Source organism: Bos indicus x Bos taurus, chromosome 18, assembly GCF_003369695.1.
Source record: "Bos indicus x Bos taurus breed Angus x Brahman F1 hybrid chromosome 18, Bos_hybrid_MaternalHap_v2.0, whole genome shotgun sequence".
NCBI lineage: Eukaryota > Metazoa > Chordata > Mammalia > Artiodactyla > Bovidae > Bos > Bos indicus x Bos taurus.
The window spans coordinates 43,378,038-43,397,784 of record NC_040093.1 but is presented as its reverse complement, the minus strand read 5'-3'; the positions used below and the strand labels follow the sequence as shown (position 1 = coordinate 43,397,784).

General features: G+C 44.6%; 1 protein-coding gene across 3 annotated transcripts in view; it reads left to right on the top strand.

The window, feature by feature from the left end:
- FTO (FTO, alpha-ketoglutarate dependent dioxygenase) overlaps positions 1-19,747 on the top strand; it is a 424,120-nt gene that overhangs the window by 386,817 nt on the left and 17,556 nt on the right. The window contains exon 9 of one of the 3 annotated variants that reach the window (XM_027513572.1): positions 10,479-10,557. The exons of the other annotated variants lie outside the window; for them this stretch is intronic. Within the exon in view, the coding sequence (XP_027369373.1) occupies positions 10,479-10,542 (64 nt within the window). The 3' untranslated portion in view covers positions 10,543-10,557. Of the gene's footprint in view, positions 1-10,478; positions 10,558-19,747 lie in introns of those variants that run through there. 3 annotated transcript variants of the gene reach the window in all.

Genomic DNA, 19,747 nt, shown 5'->3' with positions numbered 1-19,747 from the left:
ATCATAATTTGAAGTTAAATAAATTCTTTAATTGTTAATTGATTATTTGAAATTGAAGACTAAATCAAGGAAAATATTATTACTGATTATAATATGCTAATTATTGAGAAAATTTTATGATATAGAGGCAAGGGGTATGAAAAATGATTTGCTGCAGCTGTCACATATGCTAAGCACGTCCCTGGAGATGGGGTAGTGTTTATGAGTACCGAGTGAATTCAGTCCCTGGAGAAGGGGATGGCTACCCACTCCAGTATTCTTGCCTGGAGAATTCCATGGACAGAGAAGCCTAGCAGGCTATAGTCCATGGGGTGGCTAAGAGTTGGACACGCTGAGTGACTGACGCTACTACAGTGAATTCAGTGCCTGTTGACATAATCAATAATGATAAGGAAACATAGGCACAGGATGACCAGACCCAAAAAGAACTTGATTCTGGACTTTGTGATCTGATATCGCCTGATATTCTTTGCATCTAAACTGGCCCCCAAGTGAAGCCAGGAATGCTATCACAGAAGGAGACACGTCCATCAGTTTACCTAGAGTTCAGTTCAGTTCAGTTCAGTTTGCTTAGTCGTGTCTGACTCTTTGCAACCCCATGGACTGCAGCACGCCAGCCCTCCCCATCCATCAACTCCCGGAGTTTACTCAAACTCATGTCCATTGAGTCAGTGATGCCATCCAACCATCTCATCCTCTGTCGTCCCCTTCTCCTCCTGCCTTCAGTCTTTCCCAGCATCAGGGACTTTTCAAATGAATCAGTTCTTCACATCAACTGGCCAAAGTATTGGAGTTTCAACTTCAATATCAGTCCTTCCAATGAACATTCAGGACTGATTTCTTTTAGGATAGACTGGTTGGATCTCCTTGCAGTCCAAGGGACTCTTCAAGAGTCTTCTCCAGCACCACAGTTCAAAAGCATCAATTCTTCAGCGCTCAGCTTTCTTTATAGTCCCAACTCTCACATCCATACATGACTACCGAAAAAACCATAGCTCTGACTAGATGGACCTTTGTTGGTAAAGTGATGTCTTTGCTTTTTAATATGCTGTCTAGGTTGGACATAACTTTCCTTCCAAAGAGTACGTGTCTTTTAATTTCATGGCTGCAATCACCATCTGCAGTGATTTTGGAGCCCCCCAAAATAAAATCTGCCACTGTTTCCACTGTTTCCCCATTGATTTGCCATGATGTGATGGGAGCAGATGCCATGATCTTATTTTTCTGAATGTTGAGCTTTAAGCTCAACTTTTTCACTCTCCTCTTTCACTTTCATCAAGAGGTTCTTAAGTTCTTCTTCACTTTCTGCCATAAGGGTGATGTTATCTGTATATCTGAGGTTATTGATATTTCTCCCATCAATCTTGATTCCAGCTTGTGCTTCATCCAGCCCAGCATTTCTCATGATGTACTCTGCATATAAGTTAAATAAGCAGGGTGACAATATACAGCCTTGATATACTCCTTTCCCGATTTGGAACCAGTCTATTGTTCCATGTCCAGTTCTAACTGTTGCTTCCTGACCTACATACAGATTTCTCAAGAGGCAGGTCAGGTGGTCTGGTATTCCCATCTCTTTCAGAATTTTCCACAGTTTATTGTCATCCACATAGTCAAAGGCTTTGGCATAGTCTGTAAAGCAGAAATAGATATTTTTCTAAAACTCTCTTGCTTTTTCGATGATCCACCAGATGTTGGCAATTTGATCTCTGTTTCCTCTGCCTTTTCTAAAACCAGCTTGAACATCTGGAAGTTCATGGTTCATGTATTGCTGAAGCCTGGCTTGGAGAATTTTGAGCATTACTTTACTAGCATGTGAGATACATGCAATTGTGTGGTAGTTTGAGCATTCTTTGGCATTGCCCTTCTTTGGGATTGGAATGAAAACTGACTTTTTCCAGGCCTGTGGCCACTGCTGAGTTTTCCAAATTTGCTGGCATATTGAGTGCAGCACTTTCACAGCATCATCTTCCAGGATTTGAAATAGCTCAACTGGAATTCCATCACCTCCACTAGCTTTGTTCATAGTGATGCTTTCTAAGGCCCACTTGACTTCACATTCCAGGATGTCTGGCTCTAGGTGAGTGATCACACCATCATGATTATCTGGGTCGTGAAGATCTTTTTTGTACAGTTCTGTGTATTCTTGCCACCTCTTCTTAATATCTTCTGCTTCAGTTAGGTCCATACCGTTTCTGTTCTTTATTGTGCCCATCTTTGCATGGAATGCTCCCTTGATATCTCTAATTTTCTTGAAGAGATCTCTAGTATTTCCCATTCTATTGTTTTCCTCTATTTCTTTGCATTGATCGCTGAGGAAGGCTTTCTTATCTCTCCTTGCTATTCTTTGGAACTCTGCATTTAAATGGGTATATCTTTCCTTTTCTCCTTTGCTTTTTGCTTCCTTTCTTTCACAGCTATTTGTAAGGCCTCCTCAGACAGCCATTTTGCTTTTTTGCATTTCTTTTTCTTGGTGGTGGTCTTGATCCCTGTCTCCTATACAATGTCACAAACCTCCGTCCATAGTTCTTCAGGCACTCTGTCTATCAGATCTAGTCCCTTAAATCTATTTCTCACTTCCACTGTATAATTAGGGATTTGATTTAGGTCATACCTGGATGGTCTAATGGTTTTCTCTACTTTCTTCAATTTAAGTCTGAATTTGGCAATAAGGAGTTCATGATCTGAGCCACAGTCAGCTCCTGGTCTTGCTTTTGCTGACTGTATAGAGCTTCTCCATCTTTGGCTGCAAAGAATATAATCAATCTGATTTTGATATTGACCATCTGGTGAGTCCATGTGTAGAGTCTTCTCTTGTGTTGTTGGAAGAGGGTATTTGCTATGACCGGTACGTTCTCTTGGCAAAACTCTATTAGCCTTTGCCCTGCTTCATTCTGTACTCCAGGGCCAAATTTGCCTGTTACCTAGAGTTAGGGAATGAAAATGAATGAGGGACAGGCTGTTTGTTGATGGTCACCCTGGGCAAAACATGCAGAGCCCACCAAGGAACTCCTGTGTAGTGAGGCAACTCAGGAGACAACAAGGAAGCCCTCCTCAGCCAAGGCCCTTCTGAACTGAGAGTTCAGAAAGCAAAATGGCAGCATCCTAGCAGACACGAGACAACCAGCAGATGGTGCATGGCCACAGACAGGGGTTGGCCCTTTTACAGCCCAGTGAGCTGGAGCAGAACATAACAGAGATGAATGAAGCAGGCCGAGCGTGGAGAGGTGGGATTTGATTCACACTGGAGTACGTGTGTCCTGTCTAAAGGGGACAGCCAGTACTCAGCTCCCCCTAGTTATCATCCTGGGAGGATATTGACCCAGATAAGCACGTCTTTCAGTTTTTCAAGCAAAGCCAAACATCTGACTGTTTGAGCAAAATCTCTAGATTTCTTTTTCTTTTTCAAAAAATAACGGATTCACTTCTTTAAAAAAAAAAAAAAGTATAAAAGCCAAAACTATTGGGGCCACAATAAATATTTGGGAGCAAAATGTCACCCTTGAGCCACCATTTTGTCAGCTCTGCACCAGAGCCTTATGCCGTTGCTGCCGTCCTCACGCGACGCCAACCATAGTGAGGTCATGCCTTGGAATACTAGAGAGGGCTAAGCATCACATTCAGGACAAAAGGAGAGGCATCTCTTGACTTAAAGACAGTGATGAGGACTTCTCCGGTGGTCCAGTGGTTAAGAATCCTCCTTGCGATGCAGGGGATGTGGGTTCAATCCCTGGCTGAGGAACTAAGTTCCCACATGCCACGGAGCAACTAAGTCCAGCTGGTTGCATGCAGCCAGGGAGTGCATGCGCCACAACTAGAGAGCTGTGTACCTCAGCGAAGGATCCCAAGTGCTGCAGCCAAGGCCAACACAGCCAAATACATACAAATAAAATAATTTTAAAAAAGACCATGATGGAATAACTGTCACAGAAACTGTCACAGTCTGCAGTCACCACGGCTTCCCAGGTGGCTCAAACAGTAAAGGATCTGCCTGTAATGCAGGAGACGTGGGTTCGATCCCTGGGTTGGGAAGATCCCCTGGAGAAGGGCATGGCAACCCACTCCAGTATTCTTGCCTGGAGAATCCCATGGACAGAGGAGCCTGGTGGGCTACCTACAGTCTATGGGGTCACAAAGAGTCAGACACAACTGAACGGTAACACTTCCACTAACACTTGCAGTCACCAAGCACCAGGGAAGACATTACACTAAGAACAGTAGCTGTCATCTGTTGAGCTCATGACTCTGTGCCAGGCCTTGGGCTACCCTACCCTTCACAGCTGTGACCTTGGGCAGTCTTCCCAGCAGTGCCATGAAATGGATTTTTACTTCCCCATTTATGGATAAGGATGCGCAGCAAGATTTTGTCATTTTCCCAAGTTCAGTCATACAGTCAGGGCTCCACCCCATGCCTCTCTTGGACTTCAGAGCTCAGGGTCTCAACCAGTGAGCCTCAGCTGCCCAGTGGTGTGGGGCTTCTGTTCACTATGCTAGGACACCAGAGCCAGGTTGTCTTGAATGCCACGCACCACCCAGGAGCTTCGGTGGCTTCCCCAGGAACACAGAGATAACAGTCTCCTTCCATGGTTTTTGTCACCTGGTCAATAATTGTTTGAACACCAAAGCTGGCCACCGCCCTTGTCCCATTATGGAAACTTCTCTTTAGCAAAAGCCCAGGAGAGAAGGGACCAACTCAGACAGTTTGGCCCTGGAGCGCTTGCGTCAGCGTTCTCCTGCAAGAATATACTTTGACTTATGCATTGCTTGCTTAATAGACCACAAAAGTCAACATCCCTCTGGAAGAACAGCTCGTGCTCGGAGGCATCACGGGGCCTCAAAAGATCCTGTTGGGGCAGGATGTTGTGTAAAACCCACAAGTGGAGCTAAACCCCATGTCTTCTCATTATAATGTTAATATTTAAGAAAGCTTCAGAGACGGCCTCTGTGCTTTCTCCCCAAAAAGGGGGTTGGGATTTTTCTTTCTCCTATTTTGCTTTTCAGACCTGGAAGCACATCAACACTTCTTTTTTTTTTTTTTTTTCAACAAAAGAATGTGTCTCTTGTCCCTGGGTATGGCACTGAGACAGAGAAGAAGCCAGTGTGTAGAGGGGAGGGAGGGGAGGTGACTGATGGAACATAGCTCCCACTGGAAAGAGATACAGGCAGAGGGGCTCCCGGGGCTGTCTCAAGCCCCGCCTTCCCAAAGGAGGCAATGAGATCTTATTTCAGATCGTGTCCGCATTCCATTTTCCAGGAACCTTGTGGCAGGTCCCCAATTTCTATTGTCCTCCAGCCCAGTCTGGGACTGGGCTCGCACTAGTGGCTGAGCCAGCCATGCAGGTATTGGCATGGCAGACACAGAAATGAGATCCAGCCTGACACACACTCAGGACACATTCTTGAGAGACTGCGTGGCCCCAGAGTGCCCAATAGTCACCCCACTACCACACACATTGGCCGCCTCTTGTGCACAGTGGATTGAACTAAGCTCTGACCATGTTCAGTCCATGCCATGCCCTGCCCTCGGGTCAGTAGCCAAAGAGGCAGCAGATTTGAACCAAAAATAACGAGCACTATAAATCATCAGATGCCCCCAAACACTGCAGCATTGTTCAGAGATTACGGCGTGCCCTGGATAGTAGGAGATATCTAATCAGAAAGTCAGAATGAACAGCCCCATGGAACAGATGGGCGAATTCTATGGACTTTCCTTCCTTCAAAAGGGGAGGGGCCATTATTTAAATTTATATACAGCGGAAGCCACTGGAACCCCCATCCTGATGATTAAATCTGGATGATCGCAACATCCAGATGCATTAAACAGCGACCTTCTCAAATCAGACACGAGCAGAGACACCACATGGCCACGGCCAAGGACACAGAGAGTTCACTTCACAGGCTTGTGAGTTTCAGTGCTGGGTCAGTTAAAGACATTAGCAGAAAGCAAACTGATTTCCACTAGCATCTTGGGCCAGGGGAGTTATCGCTTCTACTAAGTTAAATTCCACCCCCAGTCTGTGAGTCTAGGAAATTATTTCAGTCAGAGTTATGCAATGTCAAGGAAAGAGACACGGCATATAGGAAATAGAATTTGAACTGTTGAGTCAAGGGCAGTGTCTCTGCCTCCAAGCTCTCCAGCTCCTTTCACTGATCTGTAGAACGCAGATGACCAACGTTACAAAAATTTTGCCATTCTTGCTTCAGAGGCTGAGAGCAGAGCAACTTCACATGGAAACCGACATTCCCACAAATATAAAAGTTATACGTAGGAGACTTCACTGGTCCATTGGTTGAGAATCCTGCCAATGCAAGGGGCACAAGTTCAGCCCCTGGTCCAGTAAGATCCCACATGCCCCAGGGCAACTAAGAACGTGCGCCACGACTGCTGAACTCCTGTGCCTGAAGACTGCGCCCTGCACCAAGAGAAGGCACTGCATGAGAAGCCCCGTACATCGTAGCAGTTAGAGAGTAGCCTCTACTCACCGCGATAAGAAAAAGCCCACTTGCAACAACAAAGACCCAGTGCAGCCAGAGATAAATAAATCAATTGTTTTAAAGTTTATGTAGGAAATGTGACCTCGAAAAATCACCATATTGAGTGAAATCTGGGAGGTGCCCAGGATGTTTAGTTCGCAATTCTGCATCTGGTTAAAGTACTTAGAAGCTTAGGCATATACTCTCAGTATCTTTAGCATCACCTTCATGTATGCTATGTCACTCTTGATCCATTATCATACTCTTGGGGAATTTCAGGATCCCCATAGTCTATAATGGCAAAACTACAATTGAATTTAACAGATTGAGGGGCCCATGTTGTTTCTCAGCCAATTTTAGAAATTCTTAAAAGTCAGTTTCTCATGATAAGCAAATTTTAGTTTAAAAACTTTATGAGGTGGGAGGGATCATTCTTCATTTTGGCTCAAGGGCCTCTTTTGGTTGCAACGGACAAAAGAAAATCTTTAAAAGCAAACTTTATGAGAAGGGAGAAAGGGTTGCAGTTTGGGGGCTCTTTTTAAATTGGGTTTGTCTTCTTAGCTCCTGCCTCGAGCAGGAAACAGAATATATTGCATCCACAGATTTTCTTAATTGTAAAAAGTGAATACTCTAAAATGTATTTTTTTTAAATTGTGATTATATTACAGTGGTTTCTATGTACCATCGATTAGATTTTGATTAAGAGTTTTATTAAATAACTAGTGTTTCACCAGCATCTAATTAAATCTTCTATCTAAATTGAACAGAAAATTATGGGTGAAAAGAAAGCATTTGTAGCTGACTTTATTACAGATAAGACTATTATTTGTTCATCTTAAGAATTTGAGATCAAATTTACAAGCAGCATCCTCATCAAATTTCTTTTCTGGGCTGCTGAGCCCTGGCCCCTTGAAAGCAGCCCATTATCTCCCCGCCTCCTTTTTATTATAGTGTCCTGGTTGTTGGCAACACGCCCGCTGTTTAAGGTTACTTTCATTAATTAACCGAAAGTTAATTTCTTTGCAAGCAAAATCTCTGATCTCATTATGTTGTCTTTAAAGCTGAAAGCTTCAGGTTTTCTGGTCTCCTTTGATGGCACAATAAAAAGCATGCTCTTTATCTTAAGGGAAACTGTCTCCAGGGTTTAATTTAATAGTCCTTGAAATAGTTACAGCACAGCCAGGCAGACTACAATAATCTGCCCATTTTAGAAAACCTTGGCTTTGTCATGTGTAAGAGAGCCCAGTGCCTGGTACGGATGTGGACCATGCGGGCCCTGTGTTCACAGAAATCCTGCATTTTACCTCTTGGGGTCCCATGTTTACACCCCCATTCTGTGTCCTGGTGGAGATCAGAACAAATGCCAAAAGCAGTATCCCTTCCAAGGCGTGCCTCTCATTCCCTGGGAGTCTGGAAGTTTGAAGGAGTGACATTTCCTCTCTTAGCCTTTACTGTGTCTGCTACGCTGTCTTTTGTCCCTCTGGTAGAAATGAAGCAACATTCGATGGTCCTCAGAGTTTGGGGTAGTGGTTTGGAGCCTGCCAAACCGGAGTTTGAATCCCAGTCTTTCCTTGGAGAAGCTCCGTGTCTTTGGACAAGTTACGTAATCGCTTTGTCTTAAGTCTCAGTTTCTTCATCAGTAAACTTTAAATGATTATGCAGAGTTAAGAAAATTAAACCCAGAACTTGCCTTGGCAGTTCATCAGTTAAGACTTGCATTTAAAATCTTGAGGGCTTGGGTTCCATCCCTGGTCGGGGAACTAACATTGAATTCTGCAAGTAAAGCAAGTGAATTGTATGGTATATAAATTATAACTCAATAAAAAAAAAATTTAAGTTAAATCAAGTAACTAATCCATAGTAGTAGTGTTAGTCGCTCAGATGTGCCCAACTCTTTACAACCCCATGAATTATAGCCTGGCAGGCTACTCTGTCCATGGGATTCCCCAGGCAAGAATACTGGAGCAGGTTGCCCTTTCCTTTTCCAGGGACTCTTCCCTACCCAGGGATTGAACCGGGGTCTCCTGCACTGCAGGCAGATTCTTTCCCATCTGAGCCACCAGGGAAGCCAACTAATCCATAGCAGATACTTATTTGTTAAGTCCTCTTCTCTTGATGGTCCTGCTTTAGGCTTTACCAGCTACAACTGTGTTTCTCAGTTTAGGGTTCAGCTTGGTATTTAAGGGCTAGGATCTACAATGCTATAGCAGAAGCAGCAGTTTGGGGGAGATGCTCAAACTCCACAGAGCATTTTTGGCGTGGATTTAATGAGTTGGGTTTTGAATAGCCCCGAATGCTCTTTTATAGATGTGGGAACATGAAGAGTGTATTTCCTTTGTCTCTCTGAGTTAGCTTCATTCTCAGTGATGAAATCTGGTTACTTTCTGGAGCATTAAATTCAGTGAGTTGAGAGGGGCCAGAATGTCTTTTCAGAGCCTCCAGGTGTAGGTCACACGGAGGGAAGAGAACTCTTCAGGTGGCTCAAGTCTCAGGAGCCATCCAGGTACATGGAGAAGCCATTTGTATTCCACTGAGCCCAGCGATGTTGCACACACACAGCTGAGATTTACAGAGGCCGGGAGGGAGGGCTGCCGGGAGCCGGTAGTGGCATGACCCGACACGGTGCTTCCGATGCCTGGGAGACTGGGTCTGCGCCATTTGCGAACGTCTCCGGTACCCATCGCTGGTGAAGGATGCAATTGACTCAGCTCAAGCAGGTCAAAGTCACTTAGGCAGAAAATCCCAGGTCTTGGGAAGAAAAGTCCCATGCCTCTAGGGCCCTTGGCAGAAGTCAAAGGTCCAAGGTAATGTATTGGCAAAGATTCTGTCTGCTTTGGTGCCTCACTTACTGCTCCCCCCACCTATGCTTTTAGGCAGGAATATTGTCAATGCTATTGATTAGTTGATCTGATAATCCGGCAAGCTCCCTGATGTGTTAAGTCTCCTCCTTTGGGCTGACTGCAAGTGAGGGCAGAGTGTATGCTTCAGTTGGGGGCTGTCTCTCGGCGGACCTTGCTTAGACACCACTTCTACAGTGAGATTGCTACAGGCATGACAGTTCCCATTATTCTTTTGGCTGTCACACTTAACCCTTCCTGAGACTTTTACCCTAGTTATCTACATTTTCTAGCCTTACTTTATTTTTTTTTAACTTTTTATTTTATATTGGAGTGTAGCTGATTAACAAAGCTGTGATGTTTTCAGGTGGACAGCAAAGGGACTCAGCCATACATATACACGTATCCATTCTCCCCCCAAACTTCCCTCCCATCCAGGCTGCCACATGACATTGAGCAGAGTTCCCTGTGCTATAAGGTAGGACCTTGTTGGTTAACCATTTTAAATATAGCAGTGTGTACATGTTGATCCCAAACTCCCTAACTGTCCCTTCCCCACCTTCCATCCCCCCTGGCAACCATAAGTTCGTTCTCTAGGTCTGTGAGTCTCTTTCTGTTTTGTAAATAAGTTTATTTGTAGCCTTATGTTAGATTTGGGAAAACACTTTGTCTTCTGCATTGGGCCTCTAGGGTCTCTTGATTTCTTAGCATTTATGACATTTATGTGTTTAGGTTTTTATTTTTTATTTTCCTTTTCTGCTGTGAGTGCACTCCATTCTCTTCAACTTCCCCTCCTGGACAACCCCCACCCCCATCCCCCGCCATGGCAGAAATCATATTTGCCTTTCTCCTCATCTGGTAGTGATCTTTAAGTATTCCATCAGCCACATCCCTCCTTTAAAAACTATGTAGCAACTCAGTGGTATGTGATGCATGGTGGGAAGGTATCAAAAGAAAGACTGGTCTTTGGTAAGGGCAATAGAGTTATCCAGAAAGAGCACAGAGTGGTGATAAATAAGCTAGCAGCGTGTCATTCACTGCACTTGGTTTATCAGTTGCTTGTTTAGAGTCTGGTCTGGAATAGCTAGAAACCTCAGAACCCTCTGATTTGTCTTTCTTTAACTTGTTATTCATTCACTCCACCCTCTCTTTGGCTTCCATCTCCAGGGTCTTCAACCTTGTGGAAAGGGCATCAAGGTACCACTGGAAATCCAAGCCACCACTTGGATAAATTACGCCTTCAGCTGTTGGGGTCCATCGTGCTATTTGTTCTACCTCCCAGCTCACTGTGCTTGACATCAATTACATTCTCTGCCTTGGTTCAAAGAATGCAAGATGAGTACTTTAATCCCCTTTGCAAAATAATCATAACAACAACAACGACAATAAGGCCTCTGAGCAGAGAAGGTTAAGCCTAATTCAGATTTTTTAAAAGTGGAAAACGAATCATAAATACCTGAGAAATGAGGTTCATAATGCAAACCCCAAGAAGCCCTTTAACCTGGGCAAAATCCTATAACACAATTATATACAATTTCACACTTGACTGGAGCTGTTATTTGAGCAAAAATAACCATTTTTCTGCTTGCGCTAAATGAACCACGAGAGCCACGTATCCAGCTACAGAAAAATGTAGGCTCGCACGTTCAGTCTGCATGTAATCAGCGTACTTGATGGCAAGGGCATTGTAGGATCAAAAGAGTTAATCATTGGATCCTGCCCACAGCAACCACACAATTAAGGGCAAGATTAGCAGAGATGAAAAATTTATTGTGAAAATGCAACGCTGGGTCTGCAAAACAAAATGATTTCGCCGAGCAGTTGTTCTGTTGCCATAATCCTAATGATCAAGTCTATTACACTAATAATAGGAGAAAAACTAATTGCAGAGAGGACAGGACAAATCTTTTTTAATCTGCGTTGTCATCCCAACTAAGTCCCAACCCATTTGTATTAACCTTTGCTGACAGAGTCACATGATGGACATAATTTCTTATAATTTACCAGCTATGGATCTAACCTTTCTTCATCAAATATTCATAAAGGCAGGATTCTCAATGATTTTCTGTCTCTCTTCATATTTACAGCTTGTTGTCTTCTTCCTTTTTACAGTAATTTGGACACAATTGAAGTCAAATGGAATTAAAGTTAAATGCCTTTAGCAACTGAGGTGCCTAAAAGCAGAGACTTGGGGGAGGGGTCGTGAACTGGAGGGGAAGAGCCTGTGTTCCCAGGACCGTTCACATCCCAGAGGAGTTCCAGTGGGCTGCCCTGCCCGCAAAGGGAAAAACAAAATCAGTTGGAGAATAAAATGCCATTGCCCTGACTTGGCCTGCAGAGCATGCACTCTTAGGCCTGTGGATCGAGATGCCCAGAGGCTGAGCTGATCGGGAGTGCCATGCCTTCCTCTGACCACAGGGCTTGCTGGGAACCTAGGCTTCTGGGGCCAGGTCCTGTCTAAGCATGCATCAGAGGGGCCCCGAGAAACATGCCGGGAGCTATAATGGTGGACAAGAAGAGCTGGTTGGTACCGTTACTTAGAAAATGAACGTGAATATCTGAAACCATTCCTGAGAGCATTTTTGGTAGAAAAACATCTGTTTCCACTTTGCTTCTTTGTTGCTTTGACAGTTTTCTTAAGAGACATGTAGATGAAAGAAGTTTTATAAAGCTTAGGTGTTTAAAATAAGTATAGCCACTGGTCCTGTATTTTTTTTCCTCTCCCCGCTTGCAAGGCTTCAGTTTCAGTGGAATGGCAGGAGTTTGGGGAAGATGAAATAGTCTGGAGAAATCCCTTTTCTACTCCAGTCCTCAGAGGATCCTACCTTTACTGAAACCACCAGGATGTTGTAGGTAAATTCTCCTTTAAGATGCAAAGGAGTTGTTTTACCTGGTTGACTTCAAATTCCTATATTGACTAAACCAAGAATTTACTTCTTGCTGAGTTTCCAGAATTCTGGCTGATAGAACAGAAGTGAGAACTGAAGCTGCTTATATTCTTTAATAGCTGATTCGCATCCCTAACTCTAAGGTATTTTGGTTTTTTCACCATTAAAACTTCATCAAGTACTTTTTGAGCACTACCCCTAAATCTCAGACCTTCTCACCCTTCCAAATATTTTTCTGTGCATTTATAGACCTGTAGATGTACTTCAGACAAATATGTTTTCTTTGTTTTACCTAAATGGTCATGACAAACCACCATTGGTTCTGCCAGTCAATACCCAGCTTGCTTTTGTTACTCAATAACAAACATACCTAGATTTAGGAATCTCCCTATGTTAGAACATATGATATAAATCTATTTAATTGTTGCAGAGATGTCCATAGGTTGTATATACCATCGTTCAGTATTAGTCCCATGATAATGGACATTTAGGCTGTTTCCAGTTTTTCAAATTATAAGCAGTTCTGCAAAACACCATTAAATGTTTAGGACCAAGATAGAGCACATGTAATTGTCTTAACAGCAAACCTGGCTTTTGCAAATACAGTTTTGAGAATGTTTATACTGACCTGACCCCATACTTTTTTAATGTCTTCTACCAATCTAAGTCTCCTTTCTGATGGGAAGGACCAAAACAATTATGAGACATTTGGTATCATACGCGCCCCACACATAAATAGACATTCCAGATGGCAGTGAATTAAATGTTTTCAATAGGGGGAAAATGATAATCAGCTGTAAGAAATGCCCAAGTAGAGCTATTATTCAAGGAGACTATCATTGTGGTGAGTTTGCTGTTATGCAGATTGAGTTATACTGAAGGTCAGACTGTGCGCCCTGAGCTGCAGTTGCATCCTGGGAAATTCTCCTCCATGGTACTGGGTTCTCTATTTGCCTTGTTCACCAACACTCATGCTATAAAGAGGTGTCTATGATTATGTAAAGGATGACTTGCCAATTAGGATACACGTACGTGTATGGTGTTAATAACCATACCTCAGTCTCTTATAAATCTAATGGAAGATGGCAGGAAATTCTTTTAAAGGACTAAAATCTTTGGCCGGAAGGTTTGAGGGGTAAGTTCCTTGAAAATGTTTACTAGGGATATCAGATACTGTCATTCTTCTGGGCTAGCTAGAATCGGATAGGTGCAGAGATGCTCATCAGCTCCCTCTGGGTTAATGGAAGAAATAAGGCAGGTACACAGTCAGATTCTATACATTTGTGGAAGTGCAGATTGAAAACTTCCAATCTGAGTGGGTGTAAAGATTCTAAGTTATTTCTTAAATAATTCACATTAACTACTGTTAGGTTTAGGGTTAACAATCTTGTCAGGTACTGTTTAGCTTTGCTGAAAACCAACAACTGACTTAAGAATGACACACAGATGGAAAAGATCCTTCCACCAGAGTTCATGAAACATTGCTGCTGCTGCTAAATCGCTTCAGTCGTGTCCGACTCTGTGCGACCCCATAGATAGCAGCCCATCAGGCTCCCCCGTCCCTGGGATTCTCCAGGCAAGAACACTAAAGTGGGTTGCCGTTTCCTTCTCCAATGCATGAAAGTGAAAAGTGAAAGTGAAGTCGCTCAGTCGTGTCTGACTCTTAGCGATCCCGTGGACTGCAGCCTACCAGGCTCCTCCATCCATGGATTTTCCAGGCAAGAGTACTGGAGTGGGGTGCCATTGCCTTCTCATGAAACATTAGGTATGTCTTATTCCTGCAACTCTGTTTAGGCTGTTAACTGGCCCCGTCTCTCATTCCATACTGGGCACTCTTATCCTTATCTTATAAAAGGGGAAGTTGAGAGATTCTGCCAAAAGTTAGTGGAACCTAAGAAAAAATAGATAAATTCATCAAAAATGAAAAACTTGTGTGTGTCAAAGAACACTATCAAGAAAGTGAAAAGATAACCTACAAAATAGAGGAAAAAATCTTGCAAATCATGTATCTGATAGAAGTTTACTATCCAGACTATAAAAAACTCCTAAAATTCAAGAACTAAGAGACAAACAACCCAATTAAAAAACGGGCAAAGGAATTGATAAGATATTTTTCCAAAGAAGATATACAAATATCTAGTAAGTCCATGAAGAGATGCTTATGACTATTAATCATTAGGGAAATGTAAATTAAAACCACAGTGTGAGACTACTTCACACCTACTAAGAGAGCTATAATAATTTTTTAAAAATAAGAAAATAGCAAGTGTTAGCAAGGATGTGGAGAAATTAGAACCCTCATACATTGCTGGTAGAAATGTAAAACCACACAATGCCTTTGGAAAATAATTTGGGGGTTCCTGAAAAAGTTAAATGAATTAGCATCTATGTGACCCAGCAAGTCCATTCCTAGGTATAAATTCAACAGAATTGAAAACAGGGATTCAAGCAGATACTTCGTAACATTTTTCACAATAGCTAAAAGGTGGAAGCAATCCAAGCATCCAGGAGCAGATGAGTGAGTAAAGCATGCATGTTATATACATGGAATGGAATACTATTCAGCCATAAAAGGGAACAAAGTTCTGTCACATGCTATAACCTGTACAGACCTCAAAAACACATGCCAACTGAAATAAACCAGACACAAAAGGACAAATTCATGATTCCACTTATACGAACTGTCTAAAATAGACAAACTCAGAGAGACAGAAAGTCAAGTAGAGGTTACCGGTGCTGCAGCAAGAGGGAATGGGGAATTGCATGATGAATTTCTGTTCGAGGTGCTGGTGAGAAAATTTTAGAAGCAGATACTGGTGATTCTTGTACAACATTGTGAATGCAACGAATACCACTGAGTTATATGCTTAAAAGTAGGTAAAACGGCAAATTGTACATTATATATTTTTTAACACAGTAAGAAAAGTGAATGGAACCAGATGTAGAACTTAAGCATACCATCTAAAGTTCCAAAGGTATACAATTGAGGAACTAAAACTACAGAGAAACTCTATTGCAGTTGCTTGCTTCGCAGCGAATCACTCTAAAACGTAGCAGCTTGCAACAACCCAGTTGCTGCTGTTGTCTAGTCGCTAAGTTGTATCCGACTCTTTTTCGACCCCATGGACTGTAGCCCACCAAGCTCCTCTGTCCATGGGATTTCCCAGGCAGGACTACTGAAGTGGGTTGCCATTTCCTTCTCCAAGAGGGAATCTTCCTGACCCAGGGCTCAAACCGTGTCTCCACTGGCAGGCGGGTTCTTTGCCGTCTGAGCCACCAGAGAAGCCCTCAATCACAGTTACTAATTCTCATATAAGACCCTGGTCTTCTGTGCGTTGACTCATCTGGATAGAAGGCTCTTCTACTGGCCCCACTGAGGGTCTCTCACCTGGACTGTAGTCAGGCAGCAGCTGGAGCAGAAAGTCTGAGTTCAGCTGGGGACTCTGGGATCACTCAGCCTCCATCTTTCCACGTGGCCTTTCTGTGTGGTCTCTCCTGCAGATACCCAGACTTCTTGCAGTGAGGCTCAAGATACCCAAGTGCACAAAAGCAGAAGCTTCCAGGCTTTTTAAAAGAATTGTTCTCATGTCACCCATGCTGCAATCTACTGTTTAAAGCAGATGACAGAGAGGGCCAACTGAGCCTCGGAATATGGGTAAATCCTGGAACACCAGTCTCACATGCACAGGATAAGGAGAGTCAAACCTTAATGTCACACTGCAGGAAGACAAAGGATTATATCTGAAGTTGAAGGATCAAGGAATAGGAGTGTGGTACATATTGGTGAGAGATACACCAGGTAACCACTGTTGGAAACAAATCCAGGGCTGAGATGGATTAGAGCGGGGAACTCCTGCTTTTTTCATTGTATACACTCTTCTATATCATTAGATTTAAAACTGTGGCTGTGCACTGTTTCAATAACATGATAGGGTAGTTTGGAGTATGGCTGTGGGGCCAGATCACCTGGGCTCATATCTTGGTCACGTCAGTTATAATCTCTGTGACCTTGGGCAAATGACGTCACCACTCAGTGCCTCAGTGTTCCCATCTGTAAGCTGGGGATAAAAATCGTAACCTCAGGACTAACCTGGTCCTGTGGCTAAGCACCAGTGGCTAAGACTCCAAGTTCCCAGTGCAGAGGGCCCAAGTTCGATCCCTGATCAGGGAGCTAGATCTCACGTGCCACAACTAAGGATTCCACATGCTGCAACCAAAGCTGAAGATCCCGAGTGCTGCAGCCAAGACCTGGCACACAAATAAATAAATATATAAGTAAGTAAATACTTTAAAACAAAATCATAACATCATAGGGTGATTAGGATTAAATGAATAAAGCACTTAGAATGCCGATGAGGCACAAAGTAGACCCTCAAATAATGTCAGCTCTTAACAGCTATAACTTTAAAAAAGAAGAAGCATGCAAACCCACAGTGAACTAGGGGTCCTCAGACCAGATCCTTAGTCTCCTAAAGTGAAAAGTATTAGTCACTCAGTTGTGTCTGACTCTTTGCAACCTCCCGGAATGTAGCCTGCCAGGCTCCTCTGTCCATGGGATTCTCCAAGCAAGAATACTGGAGTGGATGGAGTGGGTAGCCATTCCCTTCTCCAGATCTTCCTGACCCAGGGATGGAACCCGCTCTCTGGCATTGCAAGCAGATTCTTTACCATCTGAGCCATCAGGGAAGCTCAACTCTGCCACAGATGAGCTGAGCAAGTCTGTTAACCTCAGCTTCCAACTGAGAAGGATATAAGCTAAGATGAGCTCCTAAGAATAGAGGTTGTGTCAAATCTGAAACCTAAAAGAGCCACGACTGTCAAAAATTACCCTGCTGAAACATGAGACTCCCCTCCCTCTTCCAAGAGATTCTTTACAGCCGAGCCTGTTCCTTTATCCTCATACTCTACCCACTATGGAGGCATAATTCAGAGCCTCACTGGCTGCCTGTCCAGAGACCTTCTCCTGGGACAGAACTTTATAAATCATTTTAAGTTAGTGGCCATAACTCCCAGGTGCTTACACGAGACCAAGTGGAAAAGGACATTAACTTGGAACCAATTAAATTGCTGCTAGTCTGTATTTGCTGGCCTCCTGGACGGATCTCTCCCAGAAGGCTGCTCATGTGGTCAGCCCTGGGTGAAACTGTTACGAAGGTAAAATCGGGCTCCAGAGAATCCCCCTTCCTCGCACCCCAGGGAAGGCGGAGTTCACATGTCCCTCCGCTCCATCAAGGAAACAACGTGATCCGTCCAAGAGGTGACTTAAAATCATCTCATCCTTAGAAGCAGTTGCGTTTTTAAATGCCTTTCCTTTTTTTCTCTGTACACTAGGGGGAAAAAAATGAATGAATGGTACACTTTCTGGTCTGGATTAGAGGCCAGAGCAAGAACTGTTGTGCAGTGAGGAGGCTGTCCTAAAACCTGTGCTCCCGTACCACGTGGGCAGGCCACCTGCCAATAGCAATTACACAGATGACCCCAGCCTCGTAACTTACTAGTGGGTGCTGATGGGCACTAGGACCTGGGCCAGTCCGTCTCCAGCTAGAAAGAGCAATTTAAATTAGGAACAGCAAGCTCCTTCCATCTCACCGAGCTCCCCTAGCAGCTGGGGGGTGATGCGGAGAAAGCATAATGGCCCCTCAGTCGGCTAGTCTGTGCCAACTCCCAGGTGGTCTCAACTGCAGAACCATTCTTCCAAAAAGTGTGAAATTCTAACTTAGCAGTCGGCTGAGAAGCCTGGCTCGCTGGCAGGCCAGGCACGGGGGCAGGAGGTGACAGCCGCTAATCAGGCCCTTGCTGTGCCAGCCTGACTCACCGCTGCGCCCTGGCCCATTCCCCGCTGACCCTGCTCCTTTCGCGCTCAGTCAGGAGCCGAACCTCTCCACTAATCGGCCTGTTCGCGGGAGCTGGAGAGGTGACTTGTAACAGGCCTCTCGTTCCCAGCCTCCTCTATAATGACATTCTGCACAAGCAGAGTCGTCCTTTGATTCCCTGTGACCTTCTGGATTTTGGCAAATGAGAAAGCGCCTGGGATGCACGGCGAAGACCCAAGGGTGTCTTTCCTGCAAAGAAATGCTCTGGTCTTCCACCCCCGCCTCCACCCGCATCTCTCACTTGTACCAGGCAAGGACACGGCCTCATTCATTTTTCCCTGGTGGAAAAAAGCCTTCTTCTTCCGGTGCCAAGGGGGCTCTGAGATGAGGTGGCCGGTATTTGGCCCATGTGTGAGTATTTACCAGGCGAAACTCGGGGGCTCAGTGGCTGTCTCGCCTTGACAGATGAGAAAATGCTGTCTTCGTGCCCTTGCCAAGGTCACCCCACTAGCCAACACCCATGTGGGGAGAACACATTGCCCCCCACCACCACCCCAGAGAGTAAGGGAACTGCAGACCCAAGCTTTCAAAGCCACAGCGTAGAAGGCTTTGCACCAGCCTGCGGAAGGCGAGACCCTACAAGGCTGTAAGTAATAAATAGATAATGGCCGGTCTCTCTGCCTGCTTGCTCCTTGGAGATGTTCGGATGGGAACCTGGTGGCTGTGATGATTAATGAATCAACCCGCCCAGTTAACCTGCAGTTTGGAGGCCACGCGCAGCCCCTAAGGCAGTCTCTGGGCGACTCATCCTTCCTCGCCAAGGCGCCCACGGGCTTTTGTCCATGGGTGGCAACACCGGCAGCCCAGCAGAAGCTTCGGCTTGGACGGTTTCAGAATTTGGTCCGCTTTCTACTGAAGTGCAATTATAAAAAAAAAAAACAACTGCTTTCAAACTGTCATTTTAGAGGGAACCCCCACACTAACTCAGAGCCCATCTTAGTCTTCTGTGGCTCCCAGCATCTAAGATTACACTTCTTCCTCAGCCTGAATCCACAACCCCCCCCCCCCCCCCCCGGAAGGAAAAGAAAAGCGAAAATTGGATGTGAGTTGCATTCGAAAGATACACTTCCAGTGAACTTTGGAATGCTGGGAGGCTCTCCTTTTCTCTTCCAGCGCGCAGACGGGAACAAAGCGTCAAAGCGATGGGGGTGGTCAGGTTCAGTGCTGCCCCTCCCTCTCAGCCAGCCTGGGGAGGGCCCTTCAGGCCAGGAAAGCGATTTAAGGAGAATACTTCACTTCATCAACTCAACACCGGGAGTAGGTTGAGTGTAGAAGTTTCTTCTCATGAAATGACCACCCACTTCCTAAAGAAGAAAGTTTTCTGCAGAGGATGAGACTGGATCCTGTCACTTCCTTCTTAAGCCCCCCAGGGCTTTCCCACCTCACTTAGAATACAATCAGTCTGTACAATGGCTGCCAAGGCCCTGGTCCTCTCTGAGCCCGCCACCTGCGTTCCTTGGTCACCCTCCTTCAGCCTCCTTGCTGTTTCTCTTGACCATGCTTGACTCACGGTCACCTAAAATCTCTTTCCCCTGGGGGAGATGCCTGCTCCTCCCACTCCAGGCAGAACCATTCCCCCATCTCTCATTCGCTGTCTTACTCATTTCCTGTTTGATTTGCTCCAGACCATTTATCTCTAGCAGAAATTACCTTAATGTCTATTCACTGACCTCGT